Below are 23,563 nucleotides of genomic sequence, written 5' to 3'. Positions count from 1 at the left end.
TACGCGAAGGACGAAAAAAAAGAATTATGAGAAATCGTTTGATTTGAAAATCGTCGAGTGTGTTAATTTGACTGGGATGAAAAAAACAAACTACACGTTATTGCACTTTTCTTGGAATATCAACAACTTCTTTCCCACAATGCGCTTGTTCACGCGATCTCGCTTACTTGACTGCCGTCATCACGATGCACAAAGAAACGCGAAAGTTAGACAAGCAACTTGAACGCCGCAGAGCAGTTCCAAATGCCACGACAGCGCAAATCGCTGGTGGTTTGGGTTTTCTTGACTATTTCGCACCACCATTTCACATAATGTTTCTACCTGCTCCTGTTTCCTATGAAGCATTACAGCCAATGAGGTAGCTGAAGGGTTCGTTCCTGTTCCGTTCAACCGGCGTTCACTAAAAAGAAGCGTTCCGTTTCAACGAAGTTTGCAAACATTGTTCCTAGGGCTGGCCAAGCACTGTTGCTATGCTCGTCCCGTTTATCTGGAATTTCCGTCTAAGCGACTTTGTTTATCCGAAATGCACTCTAGTTAGTAACTAAGCTAAAGAAAGCTGGAAAACGAACGAAACAGCGTCAGCAATAGTTCTTAACAACCGTATAGTTTAGAGAGAGCGCTCGCGCTGTTCATGCATCGTAAAAAACGGTGACTAGCCGAACCCGCGACCTTCCATTTAGCGCCGACACGCTAGAGCCACCGAACCAGCGTGGCAGGTGGTTACGGCACATCAATCGCAAGCGAAAGCATAGGCGCCGCCTATACCTGCGCAAAAACATTCCGACCAAAATGTTGCCCCCGAGAAGGAACTAAAATACTAAAAGCGGGCTGAAGAACAAAGGAAATCAATCAAGTGCGCGTTGTATGCGATGAGGGACAGAGGCGAGTTCAAGGACCCGGGAATGAGGCAGCGGGGACGAATGCCGAGCGACGAAGCATGCCGTTTCAGTGGTGACGTCAGAACATTATAGGCTAGCGTAGCCTGCACGAAGGGCTGATGCAATCCGCTCTTGCAAAGAACGCGGCTCAGGTAGTGCGTGTCGCGCCGAATAAGCCTTCGCCGGAGGCGACTGAAGATTGCCGTGTTTAACTGCCTCGGAACTGGGCATGGATGTTTATGAAAGGCGCCTTAGAGGTAATGTTCCGGATTGATGACGACTACCTGGGCTTCTTTTTTTCTTTTTTCCTAACGTGCTTCCGGAGCATGATACGCGAGCTTACTTGCATTCCGCCCCCATTGGAATGCGGCCGTAGTGGCAGGATATCGAACCCCCGAAATCGTGCTCGGCAGCGGAACAGCCTAGCCACCACATCGGGTCGTGTAACTGGAGAAGACCGCAGACTACGTAACAGTATAAAGGAACACTAAGTAGAAATATTAGTTATGCCAGGATTGATTGATTACACGGTTGCAACTGCCAATACTCCAAACAAAATTTGAATGAATGGATGCTTTCTAAGCGGTTAATAAATATACGGACACATCACAGTAGCTGCAATCATTAATATGCTCAAAGCAACTCCAATATCGCACACACATATACACGTGTAATCTCCGCGTCGTAGCGGTTGCGGGGGTGCGGGCGGTGGTAGGATGAGGTCGACTGACAGGACCATTCACTCTTAGAAAAATTTACACCCTTTGGGGCGTATCTTGTCCCACAACAATAATCGCCATCTGTCTTGCCCGCGTTTCCTTTCTTTAACGCTGCGAGCCCGGTACTTCGCAGTCACGAAAGGCATGCGCGTTATCAGTGTGACGCAGCATTCTCGACAGCAAAGTAGCGAGCGCCGAGTTTTCAGGAAAGGAAACACAAGCAAGGCAGATGACGATTATTGTAGTGGGACAAATATACACCCCAAAGGGTGCAACCGTTTTAAGAGTGTTGCTTGTGGCAGCGCATCGCAGTAGACACAGCACCGGTCAAAACCTAAAAGCAAGCGACGCGCGGGATGCAGCGCGCTCATTTTGTACATTCGTGACGTGGCGCCACCTCCTACCCATTGGCTGCGCCGTCACGTGCCCGTTGACGCGCGCACTAGGCCACACCCCCACTCAACCAGACGGCTGCGACGTGACGTGTGCGATTGCGCACGCCCTACAGGCACGCATTTACTCAGCCAGAACCGCAGCCATGGCGTAGGGGAAGCGCGCTCGTCTAGCAACCCTCGTCTGCCCGGGTCACATTCCCCCGCAAGCAAAAATATAACGTTTTCTTTTCAACGCCGTTAATTCACTTTGTTTACAGGAACCTCCCTGACAATTTTGACGACAACCCCAACATTTTTTACCCTGATTTTTTTAGAAAAATATCTTTATACCGTCGGTCATTTCTGGTACCAAGGCTCGGTTACGCCGCAGCCAACGGACTTTTGCGTAATGGAGCATATTGTGCTTTGGCATTAAACAGAGAGAGAGAGAGAGAGAGAAGGGAAGACGGAAAGGCAGGGAGGTTAACCAGACTGAGTCCAGTTTGCTACCATTGTTGGCATTAAACAATTATTAACATTGCATCTGATCCCCAGTCATGGGCTACTTGGGCATTCCTTAGATAAATATCAGTTTATTAGAGCAATGGATCCGCGCACGTGACATAGTAAAAGAAAGAAAAAATATGTGTTATACAAGGGAAACAATACCACTCAGAGTACTGGTGACTCGTTATGCCGGGCCGCTAGCCTAGGGCAACCGTCTGCCATCTTATGTTATTCGCATCGCATAGCCCCACTCACCACGCAAACAACTTGCGCATTTCGAGGAACGCATCACAAGGAAGCCGAGTATTCGTCAACTAGTATGTCAAAATACGTGCGCGCTTGTGTGAGAAATTTTAATAAGGTGGAAAGGTTGGACGAGCAAGCGAAAACCTCGGCATGCTATACTACAGGTTCAATATATAACGACAGATCAAAGGACCGGAGAAAACTAAAAAAAGAAAGAAGCCAAACTAATTCACTCGCACAAGAAACTCGGAAGCGGGCAAGCAGTGCGCATCACGATATGGACAAAAATAGAGGTTTTTTGGCACCGTCAATAAACAAAAAATGTTATCCGTATCTGTGGCGTATAGTCAAGCGGGCCAGAGACGCATGCTGTTTTGTTTATTGAGGGCGCCATAAACCTCCATTTTGTTCATTTCGTGATGCTTACTGCTTGCCCCCTTCCAAGTTTTGTATTCGAGTGAATCCGTTTACCTTTTTTGTTTTCTCCGGTTCTTTGATCTCTCGTTATATATTCAACCTGTAGTATAGTGTGCCGAGCATGTCATTCGCTCGACTAACCTTTCCACGTTATTAAAATCTCTCACACAAGCACCCACTTATTTTGACATACTGGTTCAAGAATACACGGTTTCCTTGCGATACGTTCCTGGAAATGCGCAAGCTGTTTGTAGGGCGAGCGTGGCTATGCGATGCATATAACATAATATGACAGACTATTGCCCTAGGCTAGCGGCCTGGCATAACCAGGCACCAACATTCCGAGCAGTTGACGTCACAGCATCTAAATGCAAAACATTATAGATCTTGTTCTCTGCTGCATATGCGTTTGTAACTTTTCGCTTTGTGTATAAATGTTCAGTTTTGTTTGTTCTGTATTTCCCTACACTTTTTGCTATATTATAATTTACAATGCCACGTGCGCGCACTAGACTGCTCGAATAAATTGATCGTTACTAATTGGATCCGAATCAGCCCACATATAGGGTAAGATGCAACATTCAAAAGTTTGTCTGTAATACAAAACAAGCGGGATGATCTTGGTGATATCTCGCGAAAAAGGGTGTTCTCTACAGAGAACACTCTTTTAATACCTTACAAATGGCAATCGTTCGCAATAATACACGCACAGAAGTCTGAAACATCAAAATAGCATAGTCGTTAGTATAAAAGCCGCATGAATTTTCCAATAATCAAATGCAATTGAAAAACCACCGCACCTCCGTGCACCTTCTCCGTGTGAGCATAATTACTTAGCGCAAGAGGGCCTCGTAATCATGCAGCAATAAACGCCAAGTTTCTGTATAACAAACTTCTTACGCAATAGTATTAACCAATTCGGCGACCTGCCGAAACTCGTGCACGAAGTAATAAGTAAAAGCTGTACATTTCGGGATAAAAAAAAAAGTAATCTCGTTTTTGTGGAGAACATTTAGATCATTCTGCGCAATGCTTGGACAAGGCACGCCGCATGTGTATCCAGTTCTTATTTCAGGGCTAACCACATGCTGGACCCGCCGTGGTTGCTCAGTGGCTATGGTTTTAGACTGCTGTGCACGAGGTCGCGGGATCGAATCCCGGCCACGGCGGCCGCATTTCGATGGGGGCGAAATGCGAAAACACCCGTGTACTTAGATTTAGGTGCACGTAAACGAACCCCAGGTGGCCGAAATTTCCGGAGTCCTCCACTACGGCGTGCCTCATAATCAGAAAGTGGTTTTGGCACGTAAAACCCCATCATTAAATTAAAGTAAATTAAAACCACCTGTTGGCCACGTGTACTACCTGCCACTTCGTTGCACAAAGAGAAACTGTGGCTTCTCTTGATAAAAAAAGAAGAAAAAGGAAGATTCATCAGTTATACACGTGATCCTACCAACGCAAATATTTTGCAATCGCTGCTTCTCTTCTTTTGTTCAGAATTGATAACAACACAGATAAGACGCGCGAGTTCGCGCTCACTTCGCTAAACGTACGGAGCAACAAAGCTGCCTCACCTTCGCTTAACGGTTTATCGTCCCAATCGGTACCGTTTTTGTTTTATTTTTGCAGCGATAAGATAAGCGGTCTCACGAGAGCTAGTTGCAATTACATATGTATCCCACTTTGTTCGCCACAGTTAACCGTGCAATCGCTATTTTCCCGCTCTCTGCCTACCATTGAAATGTTTTATCTTTCTCCTTTTCTCAGATGGCAGCTTGTACAAGGACATAGATAAACAAGTACCGCGAATCTGCCAGGACAGCTTCGAGCTTTGAGCGGACCGTAGCAGCTTTCGTACCTCTTCTCGTTAGGATGTCGTTATATCTGTAGTTACTTTGGCTTTGCGACAACTGTCTAGAGGGTCACACACACAAAATAGAGAAAAGAACAAAGAAAAAAAAAGGAAAACTTTTAACCTTGCGGTGATAGTACTTGCAGATGTTATTAAATGCGCCTGTCAGCTTCGACCTTTGCCTGCAACGGAGAGATATTCACTGCACAAACTTAAACAGAACAATAAAAAAAGAAAAGAAAAAAAGAGAAAGAGCTCATGTCATTTGTAGTACGGCTACGGTTTCTCGGCTAGTCAGAACCTCGCTGTGATCAACGTGTCAAAAGCAATAAAATGAAATCGTCCGCGCATGCAACCGATGTCCTTGCAATGTTTTTTACTCTTGAAAATTAATGCATCTCCAACTGTTCACGAACGTTAGGGGATAATGTAGGCGTAGTTGTGAACCGAGTTATTCTCTATATACCGGGCGTTTTTCTTTCTTTGTTTATATTTCGAACAGAATGAAAAAGTCCGATGAGCGCGTGGAGCTGCAGGACCTGTTCAGGTTGCATGACCGGAAGGGATGGACATTACTGGCCCGACAAACCGCAATGTCCAGGTAGGTATTTGAAATACAAAAATAGTCAGCAACAAGCAAGCAATTAACTTTCGCAGTATTCATTAACCAAGGGTTCCTACAACATGTATATATATATATATATATATATATATATATATATATATATATATATATATATATATATATATATATATATATATATATATATATATATATATATATAGCACTCCTCGGACCGGCCCACTTCGACGAAGCCGGTCACACGGTGGACGAAATGTCAGTAACGTCGTCATTTTTTGTCCTACGTACTTCTATTTCAGTTATTTCATTGCCGGATACTGTGATCCACGGTTCATTGATATATATATATATATATATATATATATATATATATATATATATATATATATATATATATATATATATATATATATATATATATATATATAATAAACGGTACACTTCTATTAGAAAAAAGTAGCACTGCGACACATTGACACCAACGTTGAGCGATGTTGATGTACTTGTCAAATCGCAGCAAATTATTTTCCGGGGATAATAGACGCATTCATTACAAAGCGTTCGAAATAGCACGGAGAAGAGAGAAAGCACGCGAGAACCACCTACGGTTGCGTGATGCAGGAATATGCGAAAGTATGCCGTGTCAGTCGAGTAATGTGTCCCCCCACTAAGCGAGGCGACCATGAATGTTTGGCGAGTGCGCGCTAACTTAAAGGGCATTGCGCATGCCCCAACAGCGATTGTTGCGCAAACGCTTGAAATACAAAACTTTCGAGTATTGCTAGCTCACTTCGACGAGGCGGTTCACGTACGTGCTTGACTTTGTGCGGCGTGGCGTGGTTTTTTTTTTCGTCGTCGCCATCATCATCATCATCATCATCATCATCATCATCATCATCATCATCATCATCATCAATTCATGTTAAGTGCCAGGACGAAGGCTGGCTCCACCAATCATTTATTAACCCTATCTAGCTTCGGTCGAGTGACCCGACCTACCCAATGAGAGGTCGAAAAGAGCAGTGGCAGCTTAGATCCCTCGATCTAATAATTAATTCGCCAAGTTCAACGTTCCCTTGAAACACAGCTGGTGCGAGAGACGCCGCATAACAGGACCCCTCGTTCCATTTCGACCGATCCACGGTTTTAGAAATAACGCGCACCAGACGCATGTGCACGAGGGTTTACGAATTCTCGTTGTGGACTTTTTCTCGCTGCGTGCGAATCGCGGCTCTTTGGCCGTGTTACCGTGAGGTCACCATATATATATATATATATATATATATATATATATATATATATATATATATATATATATATATATATATATATATATATATATATATATATATATATATATATATATATATATATATATATATATATATATACATATATATATATATATATATATATATATATATATATATATATATATATATATATCTTCTATGCGCCTGTGCGCAACATTTTGGAGTGATCCCGATTTGTCGCTCGTATCAGATATATATGCGGTGAACGAGAAGGAGAGGAATCGAGGGGCACCATTCTCCGCCATGGCTACGGGTGGCGCTGCTTAACACCCTTAAGATCAAATCTGTACCACACATATAGGCGAATGCCCGAGGATGCCCACGTGATTGCAACTGCCGCCGTATCTCAATGAGTAAGAGCATTGCACGCGTAATACCGAGGACGTCGGTCAAGGATCTCACCGTCGGCAAGTAGTGTTGCATCCACTTTTACATCCCTTATCAAAGTTTATTCAAAGTTTATTCGAAAATCGAGAGAGAGAGAGAGAGAGAGCATATGATAAATGAATGGTTGGGAGGTTAACCGGTACTGAGCCCGGTTGGCTACCAGACGAAGTGGTAGAGCCAAGGGAAAAAAGCTGATCTATAGTCAGCTTGATTGCCCCTTAGACTCGCCACTCTTCAAAGCAGAAAATAGTGGTATGCGGTAACGTTACTTGCGACGAGCAATCAAAGTCTCTTTGCCTTATCACTTCTGCATTTTATTATAAAACAAGAAATAATATTTTTTGTTTGTTTCCATAGGCTTCTGATGCTTTATATTCGGCATACCAAACGTTTAAAGCGTTCAGATGGTTCGTTCGTCTCAGGTGACCAAGAGCCAAGTGCTTCTTTCGTCGCATTATGTAGCGATCACTTCTCTCTCTCTCTCTCTCTCTCTCTCGTTCCTCGCGTAACCAACACTGTCCTATGTTTAATACACGAATGCGAGATTTCACTGCAATTTCCTATGCCTATACGCGAGTATTAAACTGACATTTCCGTGAATCGACTTCGAGACCTTCAATGCGGAGCTTACTATAGTTCGTACTTCAACAAGCTATGACGGCGGCTCTTTCCTGCTCCCGTATTTACTCGCTTAAACTACGCGGGCGCCAAATTTGTCGTCTCGCATAAAGTTGCTGGCGCCATGGTAATGACAACAATAATAAACAATAAAAACTAAATAAATTAATAAATAATACAAACGAAAAAAATGAAAAAAAGGAGAATAGTACTTCCAGCTCCCACAACACACATATAAGTACAAAAATCAGAGGTATAGTAATAACGATTGAGTTTTCAAATACTTCATTAATGTTGAAACTGTCACCACTCTTTTCTCTGTTCGACAGTGCCCATACATTCTAGATGACAATTTCTTTTACTACATTTGAAGCTTCTTTTGGTTGTTGTTGCTATTCGAACTTCTAAAATATTGTGTGGCTTAAGTTATTTGGCATTGTGCTCTGCAAATTTTTGCTGTTTGCATATTCTATTTCTGCGTATACACTTACGTGCACGTTTCATTATATTTGTTGTTGCACCGCTTAACTATTTTCAATGTTCCTTTTTTCTTGCGTTGCAGAGTTACATTGATATCATCGCGCTTCTGATTCTATGTCTATGCATTCTTTCTTACGTTTACTCGTTTTCTTTGCTTGTATTTTTTTTCACTTCTTCGGTAAGTAACCGAGGGTCCCGTTATGGACGTCAAGATTGGGAACCTTTTCAGCATGTTAATATGCCACCTCTTTTGACATATTCATGAACTTAATAGATAATCTGATTTATTGATTCTGCCAGAGGAAACAAAAAAGAAGTAACAGACCGCAGCTTTCACTATCAGAACGCACGCGTTACCTACATTAAAATTTCGCTCCTTCACTTTTTTTCTTCTTCCTGATTAACCCTTGTTCCGAAAACGTTTCTAGCACCGGACTATACAACACCTGGCGTGACAGAGTAATACACATTGTGCTGGCGGATAACTTTCCGTGGCAAAGTAAAGCGAAGTCGCCGGAATGGAGTTCTTGCGCGCGCGTCACTCCGCCAAGTAGTCCAGCAGAGTTTGACAGCGCTTGAGGCTTCTCGGAACCAGACACTGAATCAAAGTAGCTTCCACTACGCTCGAAGGTTCCGCATTTGCCCTAACGCCGAAAAGAAGAGAGCGAAATCGGTCAAACCTGACCCTCGAGCGGTCTATTTTCGTTTTACTCCGCAGTCGCAGTACAACACGCGTTTACGTTTTATCTTCCACGGCTTAGTGTAAAGTGAATGAGAATGTTGGGACTACTTTCAGGAGCGCCTTTATACTTGCGCGGCGAGCTTTATTAGCCTTCATTCCCACAGAAAGATGTCCGCGAGCACGCCATGCGCGTTTGTTCATTCGGACGAGGCAGAAAAAAAAAATGGCGGGAGAGGGTAGACGTAGCTGCAGATCTCGTTTCTAACGTTGACGTTGAGGAGGCAAGTAACAAGAAACAAGGAAGAGAAAAACGAAAGAGAAGGGGACGAGGAAGTTCAAAGGCAGAAAGTGTAAAATGCGGGACCGCATCGGTTTCGCAAGCGTGTTTGCACTTTCTCGCGTGAGGGAAGTGCGTACACACGGGGAGGAGGAGAAGGAGGAAGAGGAGGAGGAGGAGGAGGGTCTGCCTTCCCTTGTCTTTGCTCTCCGTCTCCGCCAGCGTCCCTCCCACCCACGTCCAACGTTTCCTAGGCACACACTTCGGCGCGAATGCCTCGAAGGTGAGTCAGGGTGTTCCGCACGCGCTATTAAAGAGGAAGCCTTAGCTCGGGCCCAACGCCGACGCGGCCTATTCAAATGCATGTAAAACGCAAGAATGCTTTTGTGAGATAACCCCTGGACCGATTTTGATGAAATTTGTTGAATTTGAGAAAGTTAAATTCTAGTGACTGTTGGAAGCGTAATTTCGATTTAGGGCCTAAATTTTCCTAAAACGATTTTCAAATATTTGACCGTTTGAAAAAAATAGAAGCACGAAGTTTACAAATTCATAGTTCTGCATGAAGAACAGATATCGCGGTTCTGTAAACGGCATCCATTAGATCATTCGAAGCGGGCAAATTCAATATGTCATTTTACATCTTATGTGAACTTGTTACGTTGTTTACAACGGTTTTGCAAAAGTTATATTTCCCTATGATAAAATTTTTTTATATTCATGTGTAAAATATAAATTTTGTGCGCTTTGGATGTACTACTAGATGCAATTCACAGAATTGTGTTATCATTTTTAGTGGTTGAGTTACAGAGTTGTAAGCTTGATAGTTTCGTTTTTTGAAAATGTTTGATTTTCGCCAATTTTTAATAAAAAATTGACGACCTAACTCAAAATTCGAAACCAACAGTCACTAGATTTTAAGTTTGTCTTTTAAATGCAACAAACCTCGTCAAATTTGGTGCAGTGGTTGCCGAAAAAAACGAATTCTCCTTTTACATGTATTTATATAGGAGCACTCGAGCTAAAGCTTCCTCTTAAGAGGAAGCCTTAGCTCGGGCCCAACTCCGACGCGGCCTATTCAAATGCTTGTAAAACGCAAAAAACGCTTTTGTGAGATAACCCAAGGACCAATTTTAATGGCATTTGCTGAAATTGAGAGAGAAAGTTAAATTCTAGTGACTGTTGGACTGTTGGATTCTAGTGATACTTGTCCCACAACGACAATCGTCATCTGCCTTGCTTGCGTCTCCTTTCTTGAAAACTTGGCGCTCGCTATGCTTTCGTGTCGAGAATGCTGCGTCACGCTGATAACGCGCAAGCCGTTCGTGACTGGAAAATACCGGGCTCGCAGCGTTAAAGAAAGGAAACGCGGGCAAGACAGATGACGATTATCGTTGTGTGGCAAATATGCCCCCCCCCCACCCCCCACCCCCCACCCCCCGAGGGTGTAGTACATTTGTTTAAGTGTGTACGTGTAGATGCGGGCTCAATGCGAGCTGCAATACGGTGCCCGCGGTCGAAGGTGTTTCAAGACTGCACGACATGCACCGACAAACGAACAAAAAAAAAGAGAAAAAAAGGAACGTTAGCAAAATAAACACCGGTAGACACGATTTCCTTATTTACGAACGTCGACGCCGCCGTGACGAGCCTCAGCGACCCGCGGGCACCGGGTTAGAGCTCGCATTGAAGCCGACTTGCAGTAAAGTTTGCAGAAAGCGGGGCCGATTGAGAAGTACGAACCCCTCCTGGCTGTGCGTACCGTGTCACGCTCCCTCCTCCCCTACCCCACTCCCCCCCCCCTTCAAAAGAAAGAAACAGAGAACGCTCCCTTTCCGTTTCGCTTGCTGCCTGAATGTCCACCGATGACGGCATGTCCGATGGCGGACATTTCGTCCCGCCACCCGTGCGACCCGCTGGACATTCCCGTCGGACATTCGGTCTCGTTAAACGTTCACGCTCTGAACTGTTCCCGCTCCGCCGGGGAAGAGATCTACTCTGGCAAGGTAACTCAATGACTATCTGCACACGTCTCTATACTCTCTCTCTCTCTTCCCTCTCTTCCCCTTCTCCCTTCCCCCAGCGTAGGGTAGCCAACCACACTCTCGACTGGTTAACATCCCTGCCTTCCTTATATCCCTCTCTCTCTCTCTCTCTCTCTCTGGCAAAGGTAGCGCTTTACGCAAGGCTCTATAATATGCTTGATCGGACTCGCCACGTCGCTGAGGGAGTCACGGTGATGTATCGAACACCATTTGCTGGAGTATTAGAGAGTTTTTATTACGCATAATAATAAGGTTACAAATGGTGATTATACATACATACAGAGGGAGGGAGGTCCGATAGTCAACAGACTGTACGGGGGACCTCCCATTACAAACGAGTAGGATATGTAAATACAAAGCAGCTATGTGCAAACACACAAGACACCACATTGAGTTAGTCACTGGCTAACGCTGTAAGACATTTAATGAGAAAAAGCACTTATTAATATAATGTGCCGTGGACTCGGCTACGGAGCGCAAGATATTCGGTCGAATCTCTCCAGCATCGAGGCGCTGAACACGCTTGCGTGCCCGTGCTTGTCTTGGCTCTTAAGTGGCATATGGATTCTGTTTGACGCAAATATACCGGGTGTTTCATCGAAAACTTTCAAATTCTTTTTTTTATTATTATTACCTGTGGCAGATAGTACGACTCCAGTTCGTGAGCTGGTCTACTCGAGGAGGCGGATATTACTTGCGCAGAAAACTTAAGTGCATCGTCGACTAATTAACAAAATAACACTGATTAAGTTATTAGCTATAATGACCTTATGGCGTATATTTCAATTTACAGATTCTAGCCGGGCAGCTCGCAAGGCGGATCCACTTGGAACAAATTCTCAGAATGACATTAGTTGCGGCAGATTAATTCCCTAACTTTGCGGAGGAATGCATTGCCGTTCCAGTTATTTTTGTACTTCAATGCATAAAACGCCGTTTTGTAAAGAAAGTAAGTCGAATTACCTTGCGTTTTTATCGCAAGTTTGATGGCGCATGTCTCGTAAATGGTGTCATCCACACAATTTTTTTCAGCCAGATATGCCTTGCAGTCTCATCCACTAGAATTTGTAAATTGCGTTATGTGCCGTGAGGTAATTAGTCAGAAGCCTAATTAACAATTTTTTCACAATTAGGCGATTATGCATTTACCGTCTTGTCCAAGTAATGTCCGCCTCTTCGAGTTGACCAGCTCACAGACTAGAATCGTGCTATCTGCCACAGGCAATAAAAAAAAGAAAAAAAATCAGTGTTCACTGAAACACTCTTTAAATAAAAGTCAGCTGTCTGCTCTAAAAAATGAAAATAGTTCACGTGATACGTGCCACCGCCGGTCAAAAGAATGCTCTACATTCCCAGTCGCGGCATTCAGCGGTGCTGACTAACACTCCGAGAGCTGTATATCTTGTATACACATAAATGCTGAAGACTGTGAACGTGCGAACAGCCGCCGCCTTATAAAACTGTTAATGCAACGGGCGCACGTAATGGGGAGGTTGGGGCTTCGGATCCCACAGGCGGTTAGTCGTTGCTTTTTTTTTCAGCCATTTTCATTTTCCTTCACCTCATCATTTGTACACTTCAATTAAAGCTACAAATTATTACACCTATGATTTTCCCTGGCTTCGTTATCTTTTGGCTTCATTTGATTGTGGCGGTGCGGATCGGAGAGCAAACTGCGATAGCCGTTACTCAAGTTGACAATAAGAGAAAATATAATGGAGCAGGGCAGGCCATGTAATGAGTAGGGTAGATAAACGATGGACCATTAGCGTTACAGAAAGGGTGCCAGGGTAAAGGAAGCGCAGTGGAGGACGGCATAAAATTAGGTGGGGTGATAAAGTTAGAAAATTTGCAAGCGCAATTTGGAATCAACTAGCGCAAGACAGGGGATAATTGGAGATCGTTTGGAGATGCTTTCGCCCTGCAGTGGAGATAAGAATGGAATGATGATGATGATGAAGAAGAGGTAGAAGAAGATGATGATGGTTATGGCGAACCAAAATCGGGTTTCCCCTTCTCTTCGTTCACTGGATTCTGTTTGTTATCTGTAACGTTTCGTAGATTAACTTCAGGAAGTTGTGTTGGAGAGGTGCCCTGTAAAATAATTTACACCCTTGTTTAGTTTTAGGGGTGTAAATTGTTTTACAGTGTGGACGGGTCTCGGCGTGCCATCGGGCTCTGGATGGATGAAACGTGGCGGGCTGTGTGTCATGTCCCGCCTCCCCCCTCGCGCCGTCTTGGTCACCCGCCTTGCGCTTCGATTCTGATTTATGACGCACTGCAGGATATATACCGGTAGCTCTTGCGTTTCTTAAACTTTACCTAACGAGAGTCGCTCGGGCGGAGCAATTACGGGCATACTTTTTTGAAAGCCTGGATACGTATCAACAGAGCCCAGAAAATTTTCACCACCGAACACATTCAGTGACGAGACAAGAGCTTTAACGTGGCCAGTAGCTACTTCAAGAGCTGCACTTGTTGCTCCTCTGAAAGAGTTTTTCGGCCGTCACTGATGGGGTCGACAAATATTAGGAAAAAAGCGAATGGTTTTGTCTGGATACAATGACATCATACGTTTTTTTTTTTCGTTTTTAAGCAGTAATGTACACGTAGACTTTTCCCTCTTTAGTGACATTTTGTGCTTTACGTATGCCTGCTGCACTTGTGACATTTGAAGCTATGTTTATTTGCGCGATATTTTGTGCGCTTAGAATTTGTTGCATTTGTATCACCTTAAAATGAGTTTTTTCTACCTCTTTGATGGCATATGACGTGTGATAAGCACGTTTCGATTATGCTTCTGTGTAGACGAGTAGTCGGAAACATCGCTTGGTGCCAACATCGCCTTAATAAGTAATGTCAATGAAAAAGAAAAGTTGTGACATCATTCAGCTAGTGTACTCCACGTCTGAAATAAATGTGCGTAAGCAGTAGAGCAACTCTACTATGGCGTCCAGAATACTCGGCAACCAGACGCAAGATGACCGTGGAAGTGGGGGGTGGAAGGGGGTGGGGGGCAGCGCTGACGGCCGTTTGCCCGCTAAGGCAAACAAATCCTGGCAGAACAGTTGGAATCGCTTGGTGGCTTACAAGTGGGAAACAGAAGCGGTGCGTTCCCACCCCTCTCATCTTGCATCCCTGTGGAGAGAAGGCCTCCAGGAGAAAGTGAAATCAGATTGGAGGGAAGGGGTGTTGTGTTTGAGAAAAAGCTCCTCAGCCTTCAATCCCTACCGTCCTCCCCTTCCCGAAGTCGTGTTAACAAGTTTGTTGCGATACGAGCACATCGCCACAGCGTGGCTTCTCAAGAGTAGGACATTTGCGTTCGAGCAGGGTAGCTTTCATTGCGTGGTTCGGAAACAGTGAACAACAATCGCCTTATGCCCCACACTGCCCCTCACCCTATTTTCTTTTCCTTTTTTTTGTGAGCAGTTTAACGCGCAAGCAGCACCCGTCTCCGTTGTGCCAACTACAAAGCTTCGAGAGGAAGCGGCAGTTGTATTCGCCCAAAGGATCTCACGTTGTGCAGACAGCTATCGGTGCAGCTGGTTTCCAAAAAAAAAGAAAAAACAACATTGAGAGAGAGAGGAAACTGTCGCGTCTGAACGGCAACCGAACAGACGAAGAGTGACAGCGGCATATCGCCGCCTCTTCATAAGAAAATTACAAGCTCACCTTGTAGGCTCCGTCGACAAGTCGCACCATTTCCTCGTACTCCGCCATGGTTGTTCCTCTCGCTGATTGGGGGCCCTCGGAATAATCCTCCGCGCACGACACAAGGGCACACGTCACCACGACGAAAAACACTTATCATACGCTGCGTCGACACACGTTCTGAGCAGTCTGCATCATGACGCTTCTGGCGGGCCGCGCAACGAAAACAATTTACGCTCCCGAAGGCCTGCCGCGCCGTTAAACACCGACGACGCACGCGGTAACGTGCTCGCTCAGCCCGGCGCTGCGTTTCACTCCGAAAGATCCTCCGAAAGCGACGAACCCGAGCCTATCTTTCCTTCCCCGGTGAAGCGCACGCTGCCTGAAGAACAACCGCGACCGACAAGCGCTGGAAAGGCGCTGGCCAGAATCGCATACCGATGCTGGCGAGAGGAAGAGACGAGCGCGCGTCTGCTCTCAACTCATCCGTCCAATGGGAAAGCGATGCCGCTGCGTCACTTCCGGAAGCGGCGGCGCGGTTCGCAGCTGCGCCTTTCCGAAAGTACACGCGCTTTCGTTTTCGTCGTCTGCTGCTGTTCTCTCTCCCCCCGCCCGCCCGCGCGTGCGTCGTCTGCTATCGCGTGCCTCGTCGTAGCATCTTCCTAACACCTTCCCTCAGCTACAACAGTCTAAACGTTTCACGTGCTAATACACACAATTTGAATATGAGTCACGCCGTAGTGGAGGACTCCGGAATAATCTTGACTAGTTAGGGTTATTTAACGCTTACTTAAATCCAAGTATACGAAGATTTTTGTATTTCGCTCTATCGAAATGCGCCACCGCGTCCGGGATCCAACACGGAACCTAGAACTCCGCAGCGCAATAAACACTACATTGTTAAAAAATTTTACACCCTTTGGGTCGTATCTTGCCCCGCAATGATAATCGTCATCTGTCCTGTCCGCATTTCCTTTCTTTAACGCTGCGAGCCCGGTAGTTCATAGTCACGAACGGCTTGCGCGTTACCAGCGTGACGCAGCATTCTCGACAGGTAAATACCGAGCACTGAGCTTTTAAGAAAAACGAAAACAAAGCAAATGACGATTATCGTTGTGGGACAAGATAAGCCCTAAACGGCGTAAACTTTGAAAAACGTTTACACCGTGTAAGCTGCAGCGGCGAATAACAGTTTAATGATGCAACCAAGAGCCCGTACGCAGCTGCGATCATCGAGCAACGATGATAGTAATGGAAAGCGAACCAGAACTCATATTTATGGCCTTAATTGGCAGTGCTCCGAGGAAATAGTTCTGCTTTGTTCTCTACTTCTCATTTTCGTTTATGCTGTCTTTGTCGCCATTGCATTCGTCTAAGAAAGCAGAGGCACATTGCTCGGGAACTAAGTATAATAAAAACATAATTTTCATTGCATAAGGTAAGTGAAAATTGTCATTTAGTTAGGTTTAGTAATTGCACAAACATAGATGCCTGGGCAACGTCAATGACAACCTTACTGAGTGTACTATCAAAAAGTAAGAAATGTACATTTTGAAATTGTGTAGAGGAGTCAATGACATCTTTGTATTCTTCGGTGATGCAAGTCACTAAAGGGGGCAGACATTCATATATGCAGAAGAATTACACAATAGCTAAATAACTAACCGAAATTTGCTAATGAACAAATTAGTCTTTTTTTGTGGGGCCAATATTTTATATAATGGAACCGAAGAAGTTGTAGCAACTGCCATAAAGTTATTCATATTGAAGCTACTTAGCAAAATTAAGGTTTATTTCGGCAGCATTGGACATAAATTCATCAAGAAGACGCTTTACTCGGACTCAATTACAATGTCGCCTATTCAAATACGTGTAAAACTCACAAGTGCTTTTCAGAGACAACCCCTGGGCCGATCTTAAAGAAATTTATTGCATTTGAGAGAAAGAGTTATATTCTGGTCAGTGTAGGAAGTAAGAGTTTGATATAGAGCCTGGAATTTTTTGAAAAATTGTCTAAAAAAGGAAAGTAGAAAAAAGGAATATAGAACCGCAATTTTACAAATTTATACCTCTGCTCTAAATATCGATTTTACTCTTCTGTAAGCTGCATCTCTTGAACCCTCTAAAGCGGAGAAACTTAATAAATAAAGTTGAAGCGTACGGGAATTTGTTACAATGCTTACAATGGTATTGCGAAAGTCGTACTCCCATGTTAACCGTATTCTACAGAGCACTGTACAATACGGCAATTTTGTCCGCTTTAGATGTATTATTAGGTGCAGTTTACATAATTGTAGTAACACTTTCCTTTGCTAAGTTACAAACTCTTAAACTTAGTAGTTTAGTTTTCTGAAAATTTGCGATTCTCAACAATTTTAATCAAAAGAAATACCTGATCCAAATAAAATATCCGCTTGTAACAGTAACAAGAGCTAAGTTTTCGTTGAAATGCAACAAGCCTCATCAATTTTACTCCAGTGGTTGCCGAGAAAAACGATTTCTCCTTTTCCATATATTTGGATTGGAGAGAAGAGCCAAAGCTTCTTCTAATTTATTTATTACCCGCCGTGGTTGCTCAGCGACTATGCTGTTGGGCTGCTGAACACGAGGTCGCGGGATCGAATCCCGTCCACGGCGGCCGCATTTCGATGGGGGCGAAATGCCAAAACACCCGTGTACTTAGATTTAGGTGCACGTTAAATAACCCCAGGTGGTCGCAATTTCCGGAGCCCTCCACTACGGCGTGCCTCATAATCAGAAAGTGGGTTTGGCACGTAAAACCCCAGAATTTAATTTATTTATTTCCTCAGAGCCAAAGTTTGGGAGAGGGGATAGGGTTACGAATGACCAGGAACTAAAAAAGAGAAATTAACAAGAGCATAAAAAATTCTAATTATACAATGCTAGCTACGGCGTCCTTGAACAGGTGATGGTTTGTGATGGTGGTTATTTACGCAGAAAGGTGATTCCGCTCTTCTGATGTCCGTGGTAAAAATGGCTAAAAAAGGGCGTCAGTTTTGCAGACAGGAATTGCAACTTTTTGTGCATAACATAAGCGACATGAAACACACTGCAGAGGCGACATAAACTCTGTGCGTATAGAGGACGATGAAATATGGCGTGAAACACACTGAGACGATATATCCTGCAATAACATTCAAGGGATGATAAGTGAAGGCTTCATTTCATCTAAGATATGCTCGCTATTCTATTAAAGTTAGAGAATGAAACGAACTGAGTTATTTTGAACAATTTGTAGCGAATCATCGTGGCTTAGATGTCAGACTGAGGCAGCGTATTCTAATTTAGAACGAATGAGCATTCCGTGCATGACTAAATTTAAAAAGGAAGGTGCTTGCGCGTAATTAGTGCCGTGCTCGACTGCACTTCCCTTTCCCTCGCACCGGTTCGGTAACTTGGGTAAGTCGCCATCATCACTACAGGGCATGCTGCTGCTGTGACCGTCTTGACATAGAGAAGCAGTTGCGCCATCCGCCGAATTTTTTGTGCTTTAAGACCTTTAGCGATCGCAGCGCGCACGAGGGGACAACGGCGGGGTTGAGAATTAACCGAAGCGGCATGCCTTTCGCGTTAGAACTGAACCAGTCTTCGTTTCTCGCCCAATGCATGGTTTCTTGCCGGGACTTTCGAGTGCGTTCGAATTAAACGAGAGGTCGAATTAACCGAGGACCTAACGAATGGGAGCCGACTGCATAAATAAAAAGACCTAGTTTAGGAACCCCCTTCACAAAAGCTACGAGTGTTACGGGGTCACAGCTCCATGAAATGCCGAATGTGTGCCTCATCACGCAAAAAAGACCTTGTGAGCTTGCGAGTTATTACAGTGATTTTTCTAAACAAAAATTAGCAGCATAGCGCCCATTATGTCGTATATACCTTTCTTTTTGCTGGGTATGTTTTGTGCAGTTGAATCGCCTGAAATACGAATCGCCAAAGAGACTCGGACTAGTTTCCCGCTAGAGCCGTTGCTGATTCAGCCGCCGCGTCAGAAGCTTCCGTACATGTGGGAAGCGCCGAGGTTTATGTCCAGCGATTTTGTTAGGAGCTCTCTGTGGACTCGGGTCGGTTACCTTGGAACCAACGAAGCGGAGGTAAGGAGGGGGGCACGCGCTGGAATGTATATTAGTAGGCACGTGACCGCGCAACTTACATTAGGCCCGAATCTCACTCACTTAAGATTGCTGTTTTCTGTCTTTGTTTTCTTCCCTCGCGTTGTTAGTTCAACCTTCTCAGGTGGATGCTGAAAACCCCGAGCGGCTCGGAAAACGCGGGCTTTAATTTGAGCCGGGCAGCACTTAGAGGGCGCGTATCGCGCTGCCCAGTCGCAGCAAAGGGGCGCAATTAGGCCATAGCGCGTTGGTGGGAATTGCATAATCTCCACTTAGCCGACGCGTTTATGCGAAAACACGCGGCGCCTCCGAAGAGAGTGCGGTTGGCAAAGGCTCCCTTTGGGCATCGCGCACGAAGGATGAGGAGGAAGATGAAGAAGGAGGGAAACGGCAACAACAACGACAACAACAACAAGTTATCGCAAACAAAGTTTAGCTTTAAAATCCCGCAATTCGAATAGCAGTGTGCATACTACGCAGTGTTTTGCACTCCGTATTTGGAACGCCAGGTCAATACATGAATGCGATACAACTTTAAAATTTACTTGCTGCTTCTTTAGGTTCATTCTGTGTCGTTGTGCGTGTTTAAAAATGTTGTGTATTTATTCTTTTGTGCCTCGAAATAGTCCGCAGCGACGTTATTCATCTATGAGCCTGATAGTTTGTCTAATGCGTATGCTTCATCGTTCCTCTTTACCGGCCTACGTTGCAACTTTATTAAACACTCGAGCGTTCACTCGTCCTCAATTTTTCAAGTGCATCACCGCGTATTGTAACTTTGAACAAAACGCAGCCCATGTCTTGTAAGCGCTATCGGGACGCTCCGCCAAGCTGCTTCAATTATAACTATTAGCGTACAGACCGCCACCCAGACCGTTTCTGGGGAACTAAGTGAACTTGAATTTGAAGCACACTCCAAGAGTCAGTCCCGTGCTTACTTGCAGAACTGCTCGACGTTGGGTTAGTTGGTTCAATATGGCTTCTGACGGAAAACGGTTGACCTCCCTGCCTTTTCTTCCTATCTATCTATCTATCTATCTATCTATCTATCTATCTATCTATCTATCTATCTATCTATCTATCTATCTATCTATCTATCTATCTATCTATCTATCTATCTATCTATCTATCTATCTATCTATCTATCTATCTATCTATCTATCTATCTATCTATCTATCTATCTATCTATCTATCTATCTATCTATCTATCTATCTATCTATCTATCTATCTATCTATCTATCTATCTATCTATCTATCTATCTATCTATCTATCTATCTATCTATCTATCTATCTATCTATCTATCTATCTATCTATCTATCTATCTATCTATCTCGTTCCTGACGGACGGCGTACAAAACGAGATGGGCAGCACACACTCCATTCTTTGTGTCAATCTATCTTCTGCGCTGTTTGACGCCAAAGGCAGACTTACTCCTTGGGAAACGGTGAAAGACACTGCAATGTGGCAAGCAGCAGTTCGAACCGCAATACTTTCTTCCTACGGCGCAAATGTGGTAAAATATTCAATAAGCCTGACATAAGAAAGAAAACGACGCTCGGGGGCAGGCCGGGCGTGCAATCAATTACGTTATTGCATAGCTTGTTATATCACCAATATGGCGCGAAAATGGTGATTTCTGACATCAAACTTTTCTTTTTGTGCACAATGTTTTTTTTTTTCGTAAAGGAGCTACGCTTGTCTTCCCTGCGCTAATGCACTTTTTCTTCCCTGGCACGGAGAATGAAAGAGATGTTGGCAGTGACCGTGGTTATTTCCTTTTGCACGCGAAACGTGGACATATATATCGCACGTCACATATCACGACAAAGGTGAGATAAACCTATCACAGGACGGCACGAGCACAACAGAAACAGCCTCTCTTTCAAAAGGGGGCATGCGGGTCAAACGCCGAGCTAGCGCTAATTTTCGTTGCATGTAAATTTAACATAAACATAATATTTCAACTCATTATGTTACGTTATCCTTGCGCTTTATCTCTGTATGCTCGCGCGTGTAAAATACCGCATGCTTTAGGTTTTTCTGCCTTATTACGTTGTCTTTTCAATATTATTGTTGCTAATACATTAAAACGAACAGCTGTCCCCACTATAGTGCGACTACATCCCTTTCGTTCATTTTCATATGAGTAAAAGAAGCACACGCTTACTCCGTAGAACGGCGCCTGTTATGGCCCCACCAACAAAACAACGACGCAAATATTTTCCATTGTTTACATAACAGAACCCAGACTTCTGGAGTGTTGTGCAGACGTTGAGAGCTAGCTTAAAGAGGAAAAGAACCGCGACTGCAGACGGGACGTGAGACGAAGTATAGCGGACAGGACGAGCGGTATATGTAGGAGAAATCAGGTTCAAGAGGGGGAGAACTTCAGGCCAGTTGGTCCGACACATTTAAAGAGCTAGCGTTGTTTAAGCATGTTTAAATAACTAACACATTTAGAGACTTCATTAAACCTTCTTTCTTGGCGAGTTGGTGCATGTTTGGTTCGAAAATTACAACAGCGCCAACACATGCAACCGCAAAGGAACTCGTTCCTTTGCGGTTGCATGTGTTAGCGCTGTTATAATTTTCAAATCATGTTTTGGCAGCATTTTAAAATAAGTTCTTCTGTTAGAGGTCTTCGGTCAAAGCTCACTATCACGATTGCGAGGGATCGCCTCTGTAAATTATAGCGAGGACAGTCACAGAGAAGGCGTTCAAGAGCCTCCTCGTTACCACAGTAATAACACGAGGCGTCGTCGGCCCATCCGATTCGGAAAGCAAGAGACTTGGTGAACGCCATGCCTAGGCATATTCGACAAAGCAGGGTATCTTCGCGACGGCAGAGTTCGGCTGGAATGCAAAGGCGTAGAGTGCTCCTGTGCTGTGCGGTGACAGTATGCGGTGACAGCATTAGACTGCGATTGTATGTCTATGCTCCTTTCTTTCTTTATCTCTACTTTGTTATCATTCTACCTCCCCCTCTCCTCTTTCCCCAGCGTAGGATAGCAAACCGGATCTTTCCATCCGGTTAACCTCCCTGTCTTTCCCCTTTCATCTGTCTCTCTCTCTCTCTCCATGTTTATAGAGCTAGCGTTCGCGCGCCGTCTGTTTAACCCTTTCCCCTTTCATCTCTCTCTCTCTCTTTTAAAATCATGTTTAGAGAGCTAGCGTTCGCGCGCACTCTCCGGCGGTCACAGTTTCGAGCTGAAGGTCGCAACGTCCGAGCCTTTGTTTATATATACGGTCGCGAGAGCGAGCCTTGTAACCGTCTCGGAAAAGGTCCCCCGACGCGTAGCCCAGGCCGCGCGCTCGTCACGTGACAGGCGCCGCTCGCGAATGTCACATTTGCCCGTTGCTCGTGCTTCTCTGCGTCTTCCGGCAGGGAAACACGGCGCGACCCAGATAGGCGAGGTCAGGCCAGGTGCTAAACAGGTGCGCCGACGCGGTGTCGCGCGCGCATGTGGAACACGTCTGCGGTGCTTTGCCGTAGTGTCGTACCTTGAAGAGCGGAGAGCTACGCACAAAAAAAAAAAGAAAAACCGAACTAGAGTGCCTGGCACAATAGAGCGCTCTTTTTGGAGCGTCGAGCTCGCGTCAGATTGGCACCGTTTGGTTGTCTCGACAGAGCGCGTCTTGATGAGCGAGGACTGGGTCAGCTTGGCCGAGCGACTGCTGCTGTTTGATTCTGTTGTTCTTGTCGACGTTGTTGTTGTTGTTTGCGGTTTATGTGACAAATGCTTTTCGGTAGTACCTACATTACGAAAAGAGAAAAGGACGAGAGGTGAATGAGCGAGAGAAGGAAAATAAAAGTAAAGGAGATTAACTAGGTTGCACCTGGTTTCCTGTCCAATGCCGAGAGGAAGGGAAGGAATCGAAGCAGGGAAAGGACGAAAAGTCACGGCCGCGCACAACAGGGTGCAATCAAATGCTGTCGCACGTGCCGGTAGTTTATAAAAAAAGTGAAGCAGGCCTCTAGTGACTTTCCCCGAAGAAGACGGGCGAGTTGGTGGCCGCAGACGAAAGGTAGCCTTTGCTGGGTGCTTCAAGCCGAATGGACGACAGAGCCTTCGATGAAGAAATGGTACTAACACAACGCAAGAGAAGAAACAGGGGACCGAGGAGTCGACCTTCCTTTAGCGAAAGCCACGTTAAGCTCCCTGTCCTCACTACGACTCCCAACGTCTTTCTTCCGCACAAGTTTAAACCAATTGGACTCGATACCGTTCTCTGAGTCAAAGATACTCGGACCGTGACCACATCCGTCACTAATACCAAAAAGTGATTCGTGCACTAGTGCAGCACTTGATGTGCACTGGTTACAGAGACCGCCTATAGTGGCCCTTTTCATCCCCCCACGTGCGCTTCCACAGTGAACTTTCACTTCTTCTCCCAA

General features: G+C 44.8%; 1 protein-coding gene across 3 annotated transcripts in view; it reads right to left on the bottom strand.

The window, feature by feature from the left end:
• The window catches only part of IRSp53 (Insulin receptor substrate 53 kDa), a 211,651-nt gene extending 196,175 nt beyond the window's left edge, over nucleotides 1-15,476 (bottom strand). The window contains exon 1 of one of the 3 annotated variants that reach the window (XM_070524348.1): nucleotides 15,054-15,476. In XM_070524348.1, coding sequence (XP_070380449.1) covers nucleotides 15,054-15,101 — 48 coding nt within the window. In that variant the 5' untranslated portion in view covers nucleotides 15,102-15,476. The remainder of the gene's footprint in view (nucleotides 1-15,053) is intronic. The other 2 variants (XM_070524349.1, XM_070524347.1) reach the window with 2 other exon arrangements.
• Nucleotides 15,477-23,563: the final 8,087 nt, after the last annotated feature.

This window comes from Dermacentor albipictus, chromosome 8 (genome assembly GCF_038994185.2).
Source record: "Dermacentor albipictus isolate Rhodes 1998 colony chromosome 8, USDA_Dalb.pri_finalv2, whole genome shotgun sequence".
NCBI lineage: Eukaryota > Metazoa > Arthropoda > Arachnida > Ixodida > Ixodidae > Dermacentor > Dermacentor albipictus.
The sequence above is the reverse complement of the archived record's forward strand: the minus strand, read 5'-3'. Positions and strand labels throughout refer to the sequence as shown.